The sequence below is a fragment of the Salvelinus fontinalis genome, chromosome 13 (assembly GCF_029448725.1).
Source record: "Salvelinus fontinalis isolate EN_2023a chromosome 13, ASM2944872v1, whole genome shotgun sequence".
Classification (NCBI taxonomy): Eukaryota; Metazoa; Chordata; class Actinopteri; order Salmoniformes; family Salmonidae; genus Salvelinus; species Salvelinus fontinalis.
Window position 1 is genome coordinate 13,636,597 of NC_074677.1, and position 14,494 is coordinate 13,651,090.

The window sequence follows — 14,494 nt, forward strand, 5'->3', positions numbered from 1 at the left end:
TTGCAACACCGCGTGGCAGGGCAGCAATATCACAACTACTCAAATTGTATGTCACATTCGCCGAATACAACAGCAGTGAAATGCTTACTTAAAAAGCCCTTAACCAACAACGCAGTTAAGAACACAGAAATAACAAATATTTAGAGAAAGAAACTAAGATAAGTTTCTAAACATTGAACGCACAGCGTGGATTAATACATTACTCTGCAATTCAATTGTACCTTCATTACTGAATTAAGCAGCACAGTCGACAGAGCATGTCAGCATGCTAATTTACCAAACCAATCCTGAAGACTGACGAAATGAGACCGTTCAAGGAGTCCGAAGAGTATTTATAGGACAACGCTGGCAGAAAACGCTTTACGGCATACCACCACAACCAATCATAGTCAAGTCCGAAGAGTATTTATGAGACAACGCTAGCAGAAAACGCTTTACGGCATACCACCAAAACCAATCATAGTCGTGGATATTTTGCCGCAAGAAGGCTAGGTACTATTTTCCCATACAGACGAGAAACGTGAAACATTCAATTAGTGTAAATGATAATACTTGCATTTGTGAACACTTTGAATGTAATGAAACAGCAGGGAGCAGGTCTCGAACCCTCGACCTCCTAGCCCGAGGTCCGGCGCGCTATCAACTGTGCCGCAAAAGCATGCTCGAGCGGCAGAGTCGATTTCCGCGCTTAAAAACCCAGGGTCGTTACACTACTCCCTCCTTTCAAAGAGCGCGTCCTCGCGCTAGCTTGCGACTTTACGTCTTACAGGAACGCGCTCACCGGCCAAGCACACGCACTGTCGTGGATGCGAGGTCCGATCCCACTTCTGACACCAATGTAATGAAACAGCAGGGAGCAGGTCTCGAACCCTCGACCTCCTAGCCCGAGGTCCGGCGCGCTATCAACTGTGCCGCAAAAGCATGCTCGAGCGGCAGAGTCGATTTCCGCGCTTATAAACCCAGGGTCGTTACACTATGTTCAAGAAGTTACGTTAATGATGTTAATTACAATACGTTCAACAAGTAAACAAATCACATCTATTTGATATGCATGTGCTATGTCACGTGACGGGTGGGAACTTTCGAACCCGGGAAACCATTCATGTATTTTTAATGTTAGTGAATAATTTCATTATTTTGAACCCCCAGACAGGCCTTGTAGTGGTGTTGCCTCTCAATAAAAGTTTATATTGCGAAAGCTTAGTAATTCGCCACTATGGGTATTTATCATTCAAAAGGAAAGATCCCTGAAGAAGTTTACAGATTTTGGTCAGCTGTGGCATCATCCATCCGTCTGGGATGGTTGGGGACTGATGATATGGCAAAGGTTGGTGTGTTTAGCCAGCAAACTAAAGTTCGCTAGTAAACCAATATAACGTTATAGAGTAGTAAGTAACGGCTAACTAGCTAGCGTTAGCGCTGAACTATGTCAGCTTCTAGCCAGCTAGCTAACCGTTGGATGCATCAATCACAGTCGGTCAAAAGTACAACGTTATCGGTGAACTGTCTGTTCTTCAGTCAAGTCAATCAATGTCAATATGAAACTATAATCCATGATACTCCATGGATATAGCCTTTTGCAAGGTTCATTTTATGTCCTAACTCAATTGTAAGGTTCACTTTCTTGTACTAACCGTAGGAGATGAAGGTGTGCCAGCTTGCCATTTTCCCCATGCTGTTGAATGCCTCTGCCTTGCAAGGAGACATTGTTGGTCTTGAGGGACACTTACAACAGGTAACGTTACCCAGAGTATTATTATCGACCAATATATATATATATATAGCTATATATATAGCTATATATATATATATGGGAGAAAGCTATATAGCTATATATATAGCTATATAGCTTTTTTCCCATGATGTTTTGAGCCACGTTATAATTGATATAGAGAAGTATGGGGACACCCTCTCTCGAAGTAAGGGGGTAATGTAGCGACCTCTACAAGGGGTTTGGACCTCTTGGCTTAACTGTTAAGGCGTTGGTTTGACGGTCATTGGACCCAGGTTCAAGTCCCCAGTCGGGGTTATCTCCCGAGTTCACTACAGTTATATTAGTAACTACTATTAGCCTAGCTAGTAGTACTTACTTAGTTAGCTAGCTACTGTGTCATACAACTGAATTTGTGGTAATAACGTTAGTTCATGAAAGCATTGCTACTGTATCATCATTTAGAGGAATTTAATTCGGTTGACATAAGTATTGATACTTAGGAAATTCATCCCAAAATGTTGACTGTCATGCTTTAGGGAGCTGATGTGTCTGTGTCAGACGGACATGGGAGGACACCTCTCCACCTGGCTGCTGGTGAGGGGGATGTCGAGACTGTCAGATTCCTGCTGAAGAAGGGAGCGGATGTCAACGTTAGGGATTTTGCGAGAGAAACTGCTCTCCGAGATGGCATTCGCTGCAAGTGAGAAAACAAACCTCAATCTTCGATTATCTGTGTCTGGTGGGGCCCAGTGGTATTTGCATTTTAGTCATTTAGCAGATGCTCTTATCCAGAGCAATTTACAGTAGTGAGTAGGGTTGCAAAGGGTCGGAAACTTTCCAGGAAATGTTCCATGGGAAGTTAAGCCCAGGATATTGGGGAATTTTGCTTAAATTCATCAAAGAAGTTAGCTTATAACAGTGAACGTTTTTTTGTGGGATACACATAAGGCAATTCTAGGGCTTGTGGCATATTTTGGTTAAACTATCCACAATTCAATGGAATTGCAATCCTCTGCATGAACAGTGCATTCTTCCATCACATGTGTAGTGCACTCTTCCATCACATGTACAGCTGATTCTCCAGATCTTGCACACTAATGAGATGCTATTGACCCCACACTACTACACTGTCTGAGTCAAGGACTACATGCTTTCTGGTCAGTTTTGATTACAATACTGGGTGGGGTGAATATATTTTATATGACATACATGATTTTTTGTTAAATAGTAAATAATAGCCTACAGCAAAGTGTTTAAATAATTTTCAACTTGTTAACAATTTGAACATTATCAGATGTGTGGAGACATTTCACTGCAGCTAATGTAGAAGGAAAAGCTGTGTACATTTGCAAATACTGTGCCAAATCATATGTGGAGAATGCAACAAAGATGCATAATCATCTGGCCAAGTGCATAAAGTTCCCTCAGCGCTCACAACAAGCAACCTCTGACAAAAGTCCCTCTACTTCTATTCGAGGTGAAAATTAGGAATCAGACACCTTATCGATAGCAACAGCTCATGGTACTACTGGAATCAGAAGTTTTTTTTACTCAATGGAGGAATATAAGTCAGAGAAATGCTGATGATTGTCTTGCTCGAGCTGTGTATGCAACTGGTTCACCTCTGATGCTCACAGGCAATGTGTATTGGAAGAGCTTTCTGAATGTTCTTCGCCCAACATACACCCTTCCAACCAGACATGCTTTATCTACTCATTTGCTGGATGCAGAGTTCAAGTGAAGGTCAAGCAAATCATCGAGAAAGCAGACTGTATTGCAATCATCTCTGATGGGTGGTCGAATGTTTGTGGGCAAGGAATAATTAACTACATCATCTCCACCCCTCAACCAGTATTCTACAAGAGCACAGACACAAGGGACAACAGACACACCGGTCTTTACATTGCAGATGAGCTGAAGGCAGTCATCAATGACCTCGGACCACAGAAGGTATTTGCACTGGTGACAGACAATTCTGCGAACATGAAGGCTGCTTGGTCTAAAGTGGAGGAGTCCTACCCTCACATCACACCCTTTGGCTGTGCTGCTCAAGCATTGAATCTGCTCAAGGACATCATGATACTGAAACAATGGATATACTCTACAAGAGATCCAAGGAAATGGTTAGGTATGTGAAGGGTCATCAAGTTATAGCAGCAATCTACCTCACCAAGCAAAGTGAGAAGAATAAGAGCACCACATTGAAGCTGCCCAGCAACACCCGTTGGGTTGGTGTTGTCATCATGTTTGACAGTCTCCTGGAGGGGAAGGAGTCTCCAAGAAATGGCCATATTATAGTCTGCCGATATGTACAGCCCCATCAAGAGGATCCTCATGGATTATGTATTTTGGGAGAGAGTGGTAAGCAGCTTGAAACTCCTGAAACCTATAGCAGTAGCCATTGCACGGATTGGGGGAGACAATGCCATCCTGTCTGATGTTCACACTCTGCTTGCAGATGTAAGAGAATAAATCCGTACTGCCCTGCCCACCTGACTGTTGCTCCAAGCAGAGGAAACTGCAGTTCTGAAGTACATCAAAAAGCGTGAAGACATCTGCTTGAAGCCCATACACGCCGCAGCGTACATGTTGGACCCCAAGTATGCTGGCAAGAGCATCCTGTCTGGTGCAGAGATCAACAAGGTCTATGGAGTCATCACTACCGTGTCTCGCCACCTTGGCCTGGATGAGGGCATGGTTCTTGGCAGTCTGGCGAATTACACTTCCAAGCAAGGGCTTTGGGATGGAGATGCAATATGGCAGTCGTGCCAACATATCTCATCAGCAACCTAGTGGAGAGACTTTGTGGATCTGAGGCTCTTTCCCCTGTTGCCTCCATCATCCTCCAAATCCCACCAACATCACCTCCCTCAGAGCGCAACTGGTCCTTGTTTGGGAATACACACACCAAAGCACGCAACATGCTGACAAATACAAGGGTGGAAAAATTGGTGGCCATCTTGGCAAATTTTTGGCTTTTTGAGCCTGACAACGAGCAATCCTCAACAAGGTTGGAAAGTGACCGTGAAGATGAGGCCTCAGAGTCTGATGTTCAAGAGGTGGACATTGAGGAGGTCCAGGGAGAAGACATGGAGGCCTGAGAGGAAGACAACCAAAGCTTTAGTTTCTAGACGTTTTTGGGAGATGTGATGGATCATCCTTCAATTTTCCCTTTCTTTTGTTGTTCAGTGAAATCATCCCATGTGAAGAGTCAACTCATTTAATTAAAGTTAAATTCGGAACTAAATTTCTATTTTTATTTCTATTGGAAGGATTTAATCATTTGCAATTATGTCTACTTATGATAAGGTAAAAGGTTTATGTTTCTGTCTCCATATGATATGGTAAATATATCCAATGTAAAAAAACATCAACATTTACACTACCGTTCAAAAGTTTGGGGTCACTTAGAAATGTCCTTGTTTTTGTAAGAAAATCACATTTTTTGTCCATTAAAAACTTATTGTCAATATGGGGGCGCTGTTTCCACTTTGGAAAAAATTGTGCCCAAATTAAACTGCCTCGTACTCTATTCTAGATCGTACAATATGCATATTATTATTACTATTGGATAGAAAACACTCTCAAGTTTCTAAAACTGTTTGAATTATATCTGTGAGGAAAACAGAACTCATTTTGCAGCAAACTTCCAGAGAGGAAGTGAAAAATCTGAAAACGATGCTTTGTTCCAGGGCCTGCCTATTGAATTGCCTTATATTTATGGTTAAGCATGCACAGCATACGCCTTCCACTAGATGTCAACAGGCAGTGGAAGGTGGAATGGGGTGTCTAGCGTGATCTGAGGTCGAACAAGAGCTCTTGGAATGACTTGGAATGACGTGTCCAGAATTTCCTTTCTCTACCTAGGCGCGGGAAGCACCTCCCTATTGTCTTATGATAAGCGTTCGGTATACACGGCTAATATCTCCGGCTTTGTTTTTATTTGATACATATTAGAAAAACATCATGAAGTAGTTTTTTTCAACCGAGTTTCATCAGTTTATTCAACGTTTAATGGGACTTTTGGAGTTTTCCGTTCTCTGCGTCGAGAGAAATTGGGAACGTCATCAACATTGGCTAGCCTTGTGGAGCGAATTCGACAGGAGAGAAGGACATTCTAAAACCAAACAACGATTTATTCTGGACAAAGGACTCCTTGTACAAGATTCTGATGGAAGCTCAGCAAAAGTAAGAACAATTTCTGATGTTATTTCGTATTTCTGTGGAAAATGTTTAGTCCTATTATCCGCCCTTTTTGCGTGCACTGTCTCGCTATAACGTAAGCTGTTTGTTATGGTAAAGTTATTTTTTAAAATCTAACATGGCGGTTGCATTAAGAACTAGTGTATCTTTCATTTGCTGTCCAACATGTATTTTTTAGTAAAGTTTATGATGAGTTCTTTGGTCAGATTAGGTGAGTGTCCAAAATAGCTCCGGACAATTTGGTGAATCGATGCTACACATTCACAATGTATAACCACGGTTTGCAGCTCTAAATATGCACATTTTCGAACAAAACATAAGTGTATTGTATAACCTGATGTTATAAGACTATCATCTGATGAAGTTGGTCAAGGTTAGTGATTCATTTTATATCTTTTGCTGGTTTTTGCGATCGCTACCTTTTGCTGATAATAAATGCATTTGTGTGTTTGGCTATTGTGGTAAGCTAATATAATGCTATATTGTGTTTTCGCTGTAAAACACTTAAAAAATCGGAAATATTGGCTGGATTCACAAGATGTTTATCTTTCATTTGCTGTACACCATGTATTTTTCATAAGTGTTTTATGATGAGTATTTAGGTATTTCACGTTGCTCTCTGTAATTATTCTGGCTGCTTTGGTGATATTTTTGATGGTAGCTGCAATGTAAAACTATGATTTATACATCAAATATGCATATTTTCAAACAAAACATAAATTTATTGTATAACATGTTATAAGACTGTCATCTGATGAAGTTGTTTCTTGGTTAGTGAATAATTATATCTCTATTTGGTCGGTTTTGTGATAGCTACCTATGCGGTAGAAAAATTGTGAAAATATGCGGTTGAGTCTTTTGCTATTGTGGTTAGCTAATAGAAATACATATTGTGTTTTCGCTGTAAAACATTTTAAAAATCGGAAATGATGGCTGGATTCACAAGATGTTTATCTTTCATTTGCTGTATTGGACTTGTGATTTCATGAAAATTATATTATATGATATCCCTGTCGCGTTAGGCTAGGCTATGCTAGTCAGCTTTTTTGATGAGGATGCTCCCGGATCCGGGATGGGTAGCAATGAAAGGTTAAATAACATGAAATTGATCAGAAATACAGTGTAGACATTGTTAATGTATCCAGCAGCATACCACCCTGCATACCACTACTGGCTTGCTTCTGAAGCTAAGCAGGGTTGGTCCTGGTCAGGCCCTGGATGGGAGACCAGATGCTGCTGGAAGTGGTGTTGGAGGGCCAGTAGGAGGCACTCTTTCCTCTGGTCTAATAAAATATCCCAATGCCCCAGGGCAGTGATTGGGGACACTGCCCTGTGTAGGGTGCCGTCTTTCGGATGGGACGTTAAACGGGTGTCCTGACTCTCCGAGGTCATTAAAGATCCCATGGCACTTATCGTAAGAGTAGGGGTGTTAACCCCGGTGTCCTGGCTAAATTCCCAATCTGGCCCTCAAACCATCATGGTCACCTAATAATCCCCAGTTTACAATTGGCTCATTCATCCCCCTCCTCTCCCCTGTAACTATTCCCCAGGTCGTTGCTGCAAATGAGAACGTGTTCTCAGTCAACTTACCTGGTAAAATAACGGTAAAATAAAAATAAAAAAATGTTGTAAATGACTATTGTAGCTGGAAGCAGCTGATTTTTAAAGAAATATCTACACATGCGTACAGAGGCCCATTATCAGCAACCATCACTCCTGCGTTCCAATGGCACGTTGTGTTAGCTAATCCAAGTTGATCATTTTAAAAGGCTAATTGATCATTGCCGTTCTTAATCTTTTCTTTTTATTGTCTAGTCTGAGATATGGCTTTTTCTTTGCAACTCTGCCTAGAAGGCCAGCATCCCGGAGTCGCCTCTTCACTGTTGACGTTGAGACTGGTGTTTTGCAGGTAGTATTTAATGAAGCTGCCAGTTGAGGACTTGTGAGGCGTCTGTTTCTCAAACTAAACACTCTAATGTACTTGTCCTCTTGCTCAGTTGTGCACCGGGGCCTCCCACTCCTCTTTCTATTCTGGTTAGAGACAGTTTGCGCTGTTCTGTGAAGGGAGTAGTACACAGCGTTGTACGAGATCTTCCGTTTCTTAGCAATTTCTCACATGGAATAGCCTTCATTTCTCAGAACAAGAATAGACTGACAAGTTTCAGAAGGAAGGTCTTTGTTTCTGGCCATTTTGAGCCTGTAATCAAACCCACAAATGCTGATGCTCCAGATACTCAACTGGTCTAAAGAAGGCCAGTTTTATTGCTTCTTTAATCAGAACCACAGTTTTCAGCCATGCCCCACGTCTATTTCTATTGGCACAAGCACTGTTCATGACACAAACTGTTCACACCCCTCTTTTTGGCAGAGAGAAAATGTAACAGGTTAAAGGCTTATTTCTTGCAATTCTACACATTTTGTCATGGGGTGCAGAGAACATTTTGCAGTTTTAAAGCACATTTTCTTCCAATTCTATGCATTTTTACATATCTATTCATGTGATATTTAAGTGACTCAAACATTACCACTAAATCAAAAAAATATTAGCTGACATGGGCTAGTTGATCTGGAACTTTCTGACAAGTTATAAATAGCTATCTTACAACAAGAAAACTGAAGATGCACTACCCAATTTTGAAATCACAATTCTGTATACCTCTGGCCCTTCTTTGGACACTGTGTTAACTAACCTCCAGATGAGCTTCAATGCCATACAACTCTCCTTCCGTGGCCTCCAACTGCTCTTAAATGCAAGTAAAACTAAATGCGTGCTCTTCAACCGATCGCTGCCTGCACCTGCCCGCCCGTCCAGCATCACTACTCTGGACGGTTCTGACTTAGAATATGTGGACAACTACAAATACCTAGGTGTCTGGTTAGACTGTAAACTCTCCTTCCAGACTCACATTAAGCATCTCCAATCCAAAATTAAATCTAGAATCGGCTTCCTATTTCGCAACAAAGCATACTTCACTCATGCTGCCAAACATACCCTCGTAAAACTGAACATCCTACCGATCCTCGACTTTGGCGATGTCATTTACAAAATAGCCTCCAACACTTTACTCAACAAATTGGATGCAGTCTATCACAGTGCCATCCGTTTTGTCACCAAAGCCTCATATACTACCTACCACTGCGACCTGTACACTCTCGTTGGCTGGCCCTCGCTTCATACTCGTCTCCAAACCAACTGGCTCCAGGTCATCTACAAATCTCTGTAAAGCCCCGCCTTATCTCAGCTCACTGGTCACCATAGCAGCACCCACCCGTAGCACGCGCCCCAGCAGGTATATCTTACTGGTCACCCCCAAAGCCAATTTTTCCTTTGGCCACCTTTCCTTCCAGTTCTCTGTTGCCAATGACTGGAATGAATTGCAAAACTCACTGAAGCTGGAGACTCATATCTCCCTCACTAGCTTTAAGCACCAGCTGTCAGAGCAGCTCACAGATCACTGCACCTATACATAGCCCATCTGTAAATAGCCCATGCAAGTACCTCATCCCCAATCCAACTACCTCATCCCCATACTATATTTATTTATTTATCTTGCTGTCACGGCCGTTAAAAGAAGCGGACCAAGGTGCAGCGTGGTGAGCGTACATTTTCTTTTATTAGGGAAAAAGACACAGAACAAAACAATAAACACTACAAAAACAGACCGTGAAGCTAAAGGCTATGTGCCCTACAAAGAAAGACAACTTCCCACAAAGACAGGTGGAAAAAAGGGATACCTAAGTATGGTTCTCAATCAGAGACAACGATAGACAGCTGTCCCTGATTGAGAACCCTACCCGGCCAAAACATAGAAATACAAATCATAGAACATAGAATACCCACCCCAACTCACGCCCTGACCAAACCAAAATAGAGACATAAAAAGGATCTCTAAGGTCAGGGCGTGACACTTGCTCCTTTGCACCCCAGTATCTCTACTTGCACATTCATCTTCTGCACATCTACCATTCCAGGGTTTAATTGCTATATTGTAATTAATTCGCCACCATGGTTTATTAATTGTCTTACCTCCCTTATCCTACCTCATTTGCACATACTGTATATAGACTTTTTTACTGTATTATTGACTGTTTGTTTATTCCATGTGTAACTCTGTGTTGTTGTATGTGTCAAACTGCTTTCCTTTGTCTTGGCCAGGTCGCAGCTGCAAATGAGAACTTGTTCTCAACTAGCCTACCTGGTTAAATAAAGGTTAAATAAAAAATATAAATAAATAAATTCTGCTATTACAACTTCCAAGACTAAGTTGAAAGCAAGCCTGAGCTGCGTTTTTCTTTAATCAATATACAGTACGAGTCAAACGTTTGGACACACCTACTCATTCCAGGGGTTTTCTTTATTTTACTATTTTCTACATTGTAGAATAATAGTGAAGACATCAAAACTATGAAATAACACAGTAATAACAGTTTTTGAGATTCTTCAAAGAAGCTACCCTTTGCCTTGATGACAGTTTTGCACACTCTTGGCATTCTCTCAACCAGCTTCATGAGGTAGTCACCTGGAATGCATTTCAATTAACAGGTGTGCCATGTTAAAAGTGAGTTTGTGGCTCAAATGCATGAAGAAGTAAAGAAAGTCCAATCAGTTCAGTTGTGACAGGGTAGGAAGTGGTATACAGAAGCCCTGGTTGGTGAAATACCAAGTCCATATTATGGCAATAACAGCCCAAATAAGCAAAGAGAAACAACAGTCCATCATTACTTTAAGACATGAAGGTCAGTCAATCTGGGAAAATGTCAAGAACTTTGAAGATTTCATCAAGTGCAATCACAAAAACCATCAAGCGCTATGATGAAACTGTCTCTCATGAGGACCGCCACAGGAAAGGAAGACCCAGAGTCACCTCTGCTGCAGAGGATAAGTTCATTAGAGTCACCAGCCTCAGAAATTGCTGCGCAAATAAATGTTTCTCAGAGTTCAAGTAACAGACACACCTCAACATCAATTGTTCAGAGGAGACTGCGTGAATCAGGCCTTCATGGTCGAATTGCTGCAAAGACACCACTACTGAAGGACACCAATAAGAAGAAGTGACTTGATTGGAACAAGAAACACAAGCAATGGACATTAGACCGGTGGAAATCTGTCCTTTGGTCTGATGAGTCCAAGTTGGGGATTTTTGGTTCCAAACGCCATGTCTTTGTGAGACACATAGTAGGTGAACGGATGATCTCCGCATGTGTGGTTCCCACCCTGAAGCATGGAGGAGGTGGTGTGTGGGTGCTTTGCTGGTGACATTGTGATTTATTTAGAATTCAAGGCACACTTAACCAGCATGGCTACTACCGCATTCTGCAGTGATTCGTCATCACATCTGGTTTGCTTTTAGTGGGACTATCATTTGTTTTTCAACAGGACAATGACCCAACACACCTCCAGGCTGTGTAAGGGCTATTTGACCAAGAAGGAGAGTGATGGAGTGCTGCATCAGATGACCTGGCCTCCACAATCACCCGACCTCAACCCAATTGAGATGGTTTGTGATGAGTTGGACCGCAGAGTTAAGGAAAAGCAGCCAACAAGTTCTCAGCATATGTGGGAACTCCTTCAAGACTGTTGGAAAAGCATTCCTACAGGAATAGAAAATAGTACAAATAAAGAAAAACTCTTGAATGAGTATGTGTTTCCAAATTTTTGACTGGTACTGTACAGTATATTTAAAAAAGAATTGTGTCGGGGAGATCCCCATCCTGCAGACCCCTCGGGGTGCGCCCCAACGGTTTGGAAACCACTGATGTAGGCAATACCCGCACTGTATCTGCAAGCCGTTGGTTAGAGTACACGTGCCAATACCAGAGTGGGCACATTCGCTATATAACATTATGTGACAAAATGATCAGTGGAGTTCAAAATTCGATGGAAACCCATTTAACATGTGTTTTTATTTTTTATTGGGAATTTAACCGCAAAAGTAATTTGATGGAAAGTTAACACAACTCTGGTGAGAAAATGTGTATTTTAATGGGTGCGTGTCGGTGGCAGGGAAGTCAGGCGCAGGAAAACGAACTTGATATAAACAGAGTCGTTTAATAAGTTCTCATAAATCAAAACAAAAAATATATGTATCCAAAAAATAATATAAGTGGGTACAAAACCCGCCACACCGACACATGACTTGCACATAACATACAATAAAACAATCTCCGCCAAGGACATGAGGAGAAACCGAGGGTTAAATACAAAACATGTAATTGATGGGATTGGAACCAGGTGTGAAGGAAGACAAGACAAAACCAAAGAAAAATGGATCAGTGATGGCTAGAAGGTTGGTGACTTCGACCGCCGAACACCGCCCGAGCAAGGAGAGGGACCGACTTCGGCGGAAGTCGTGACATGCATATTGTTTTTATGTGGATTTTAGAATATTTGCATGAACATTTTTCACCGATTGGATGTAAACATAGTTTGACGTGGAAATAAAAGTGCTGAAAACAAATTGGCTCCCTAGAGAACAAGCTATGAAGGAAAAATACTGGAATTTTGGTGCAGGTACAGCCAACTAGAGCAAAAAAAATATTGCAATATTGTCTTACGATATATAACTGTATACATGTCCCCCCTATCAGTAATGGCATGGCAATTATACAATAACTGCAAATGTATATATTTACACATTATTTGAAACGTTTCCAGGAAAGATTTTTCCTCATGTTTTTGTTATGCATCAGTATCTAAAGCTCCAAATGGGAGACCTCATCTGAGATGAATGGCTAGACTAAAGGTATTTTACCAGGAGTCCCTCAACAACATGACTCTTCATTGTGTCCGTACAGGAGCATAGAGGTTGTTTCCCAACTGATGAGTGAGGGCGCTCACCTGGAGACATCCTCTCTGGAACTGGGGGTTGAGATGTGTTGGTGGGTGAGCTAAATGAAGTAGCCAGCTACTGAATGTATTGAATCTTATGGTTAACTTAGACAGCATATAACCTAGCTGTGGTCACCAACACTGGTCCTGGAGAGCAATGGCATTTGCAGGTTTTTGTTCCCCCCAGATTCTGCTTTAATCAACTGTTCATCAAGACTTTCATTAGTTGAATTATGTATGTTAGTTCTAGGCTGGGACAAAAGTCTTGCACAACTCTAGTCCTGCAGTGACCAGGGTTGGTGACCACTGGCATATATTGAAAGTCACGTCTCAGAGCTATTTGTGCACTTATAATTGTATGAAAATGATCACTGCTTAATTTCCCTATGTGTAGAAGGGCTGCACATTTAATGTATTGAATTCATCACATTTTTATGAAAATGTTTGATTTCCTTACTGTCATACATAGAACTGACCTTTGAATACATAATAATTGGGAATGACACCGTGTTTGAGATGTAATTAAAGGCCTCTCTTGTCTGCAGCCTTGCGTTCTTGGGAGACTTTAAGCAGATGGAGGTGTGGAAGCAGGCAGGGGTTAGCTTCAACTTTGCTGATGCCGATGGCAGAACTCCTCTGCATGTGGTGGGTTTCTACTTTCCCATAAATCTTCACTGTAACATGATTTTGTACTTAGCAGAACTATGATTTAGATATTGTCAGAATAACATTGTGGTCTGGCATGACCTAATTCTTTAAATATATTGAAGTACACCAATATACAGAATGAAACATGTTGATGGATAGAACTGCAATGAATGCAAAAAAGCATGTAACTTTGGTTTATTCTAGGCTGTCTGCACTAACCAGCCAGACATGGTCAGGTTCTGCATCAGGAACGGCGCCAGTCTTGAGGTTTTGAATTCTCCACAACCAACCAGGTTTAATATAGTACAGTGCATTCGGAAAGTATTCAGACTCCTTAACCTTTTCCACATTTTGTTACATTACAGCCTTATTCTTAAATGGATTAAACCTGTTTTTGCTTTGTCATTATGTGCTATTGTGTGTAGATTGATTAGGAAAATGTTTTATTTAATCCACTTTAGAATAAGGCTGTAATGTGGAAAAAGTGAATGGGGTCTGAATACTTTCCGAATGCACTGAATTTTTAAATTACATTTATTCAGATAATTGTATAATTCAGAGGTGATAATCTGTTATACCATTTCTAATTTCTCACTTCTATAACTTATCCAAATGGACCAGTAGCCTTAGTCTACCCTATATGTTGTGATAATCAATCACACCCTTGGCTACCCCTAAAAGGACAGTCTGAGTGATTTGTGTCTGTATTGTCACTGCAGCAGCGCGACCTCTTCAACAACCAGCCGGTGGATGATGCTCGGCGTCTGGGTCTGCAAACCCTGGTGGAGATGCTGAGCAATGAGGCCCAGAAGGAAGCCTCTGACCTCGTGGCCGAGAAAACCAAGATCAATGTGGAGGAGCAGATGGCCAGAGGCCTGGTAGAACTCTCCCTGGTCCCATAACATGGACACAATTAGCCCCATTATCCTTATCTAGTACCTAATTATCGAGTTTTGTTCACTCTTTTTCATTTTACAACTCATTTGTCTCCCTCTACTGAAATGCTTAAAGTCAAAATTGATAAATGTTGAGAATTATATTTTGCTGTTGCTCTTCATTTATTTTCTTAGCTCATTTTCCCATGTTAATTGTATTTTTAT

The 14,494-nt window shown here is 41.4% G+C and overlaps 1 protein-coding gene across 2 annotated transcripts; it reads left to right on the forward strand.

Moving 5' to 3' along the window:
- Nucleotides 1-986: 986 nt before the first annotated feature.
- si:ch211-209a2.2 (L-asparaginase) lies at nucleotides 987-14,433 on the forward strand. 2 transcript variants are annotated; one of them, XM_055941807.1, is made up of 7 exons: nucleotides 987-1,327; nucleotides 1,640-1,735; nucleotides 2,251-2,414; nucleotides 12,713-12,796; nucleotides 13,292-13,391; nucleotides 13,599-13,687; nucleotides 14,114-14,279. In XM_055941807.1, exons 1-7 carry the CDS (start codon nucleotides 1,217-1,219, stop codon nucleotides 14,187-14,189), a joined length of 720 nt encoding a protein of 239 aa, XP_055797782.1. In that variant the 5' UTR covers nucleotides 987-1,216; the 3' UTR covers nucleotides 14,190-14,279. The 2 variants fall into 2 exon arrangements, with proteins under 2 accessions (XP_055797782.1, XP_055797781.1); XM_055941806.1 differs by having other exon boundaries at nucleotides 990-1,327; nucleotides 13,599-13,661; nucleotides 14,114-14,433.
- The last annotated feature ends 61 nt before the right edge of the window (nucleotides 14,434-14,494 follow it).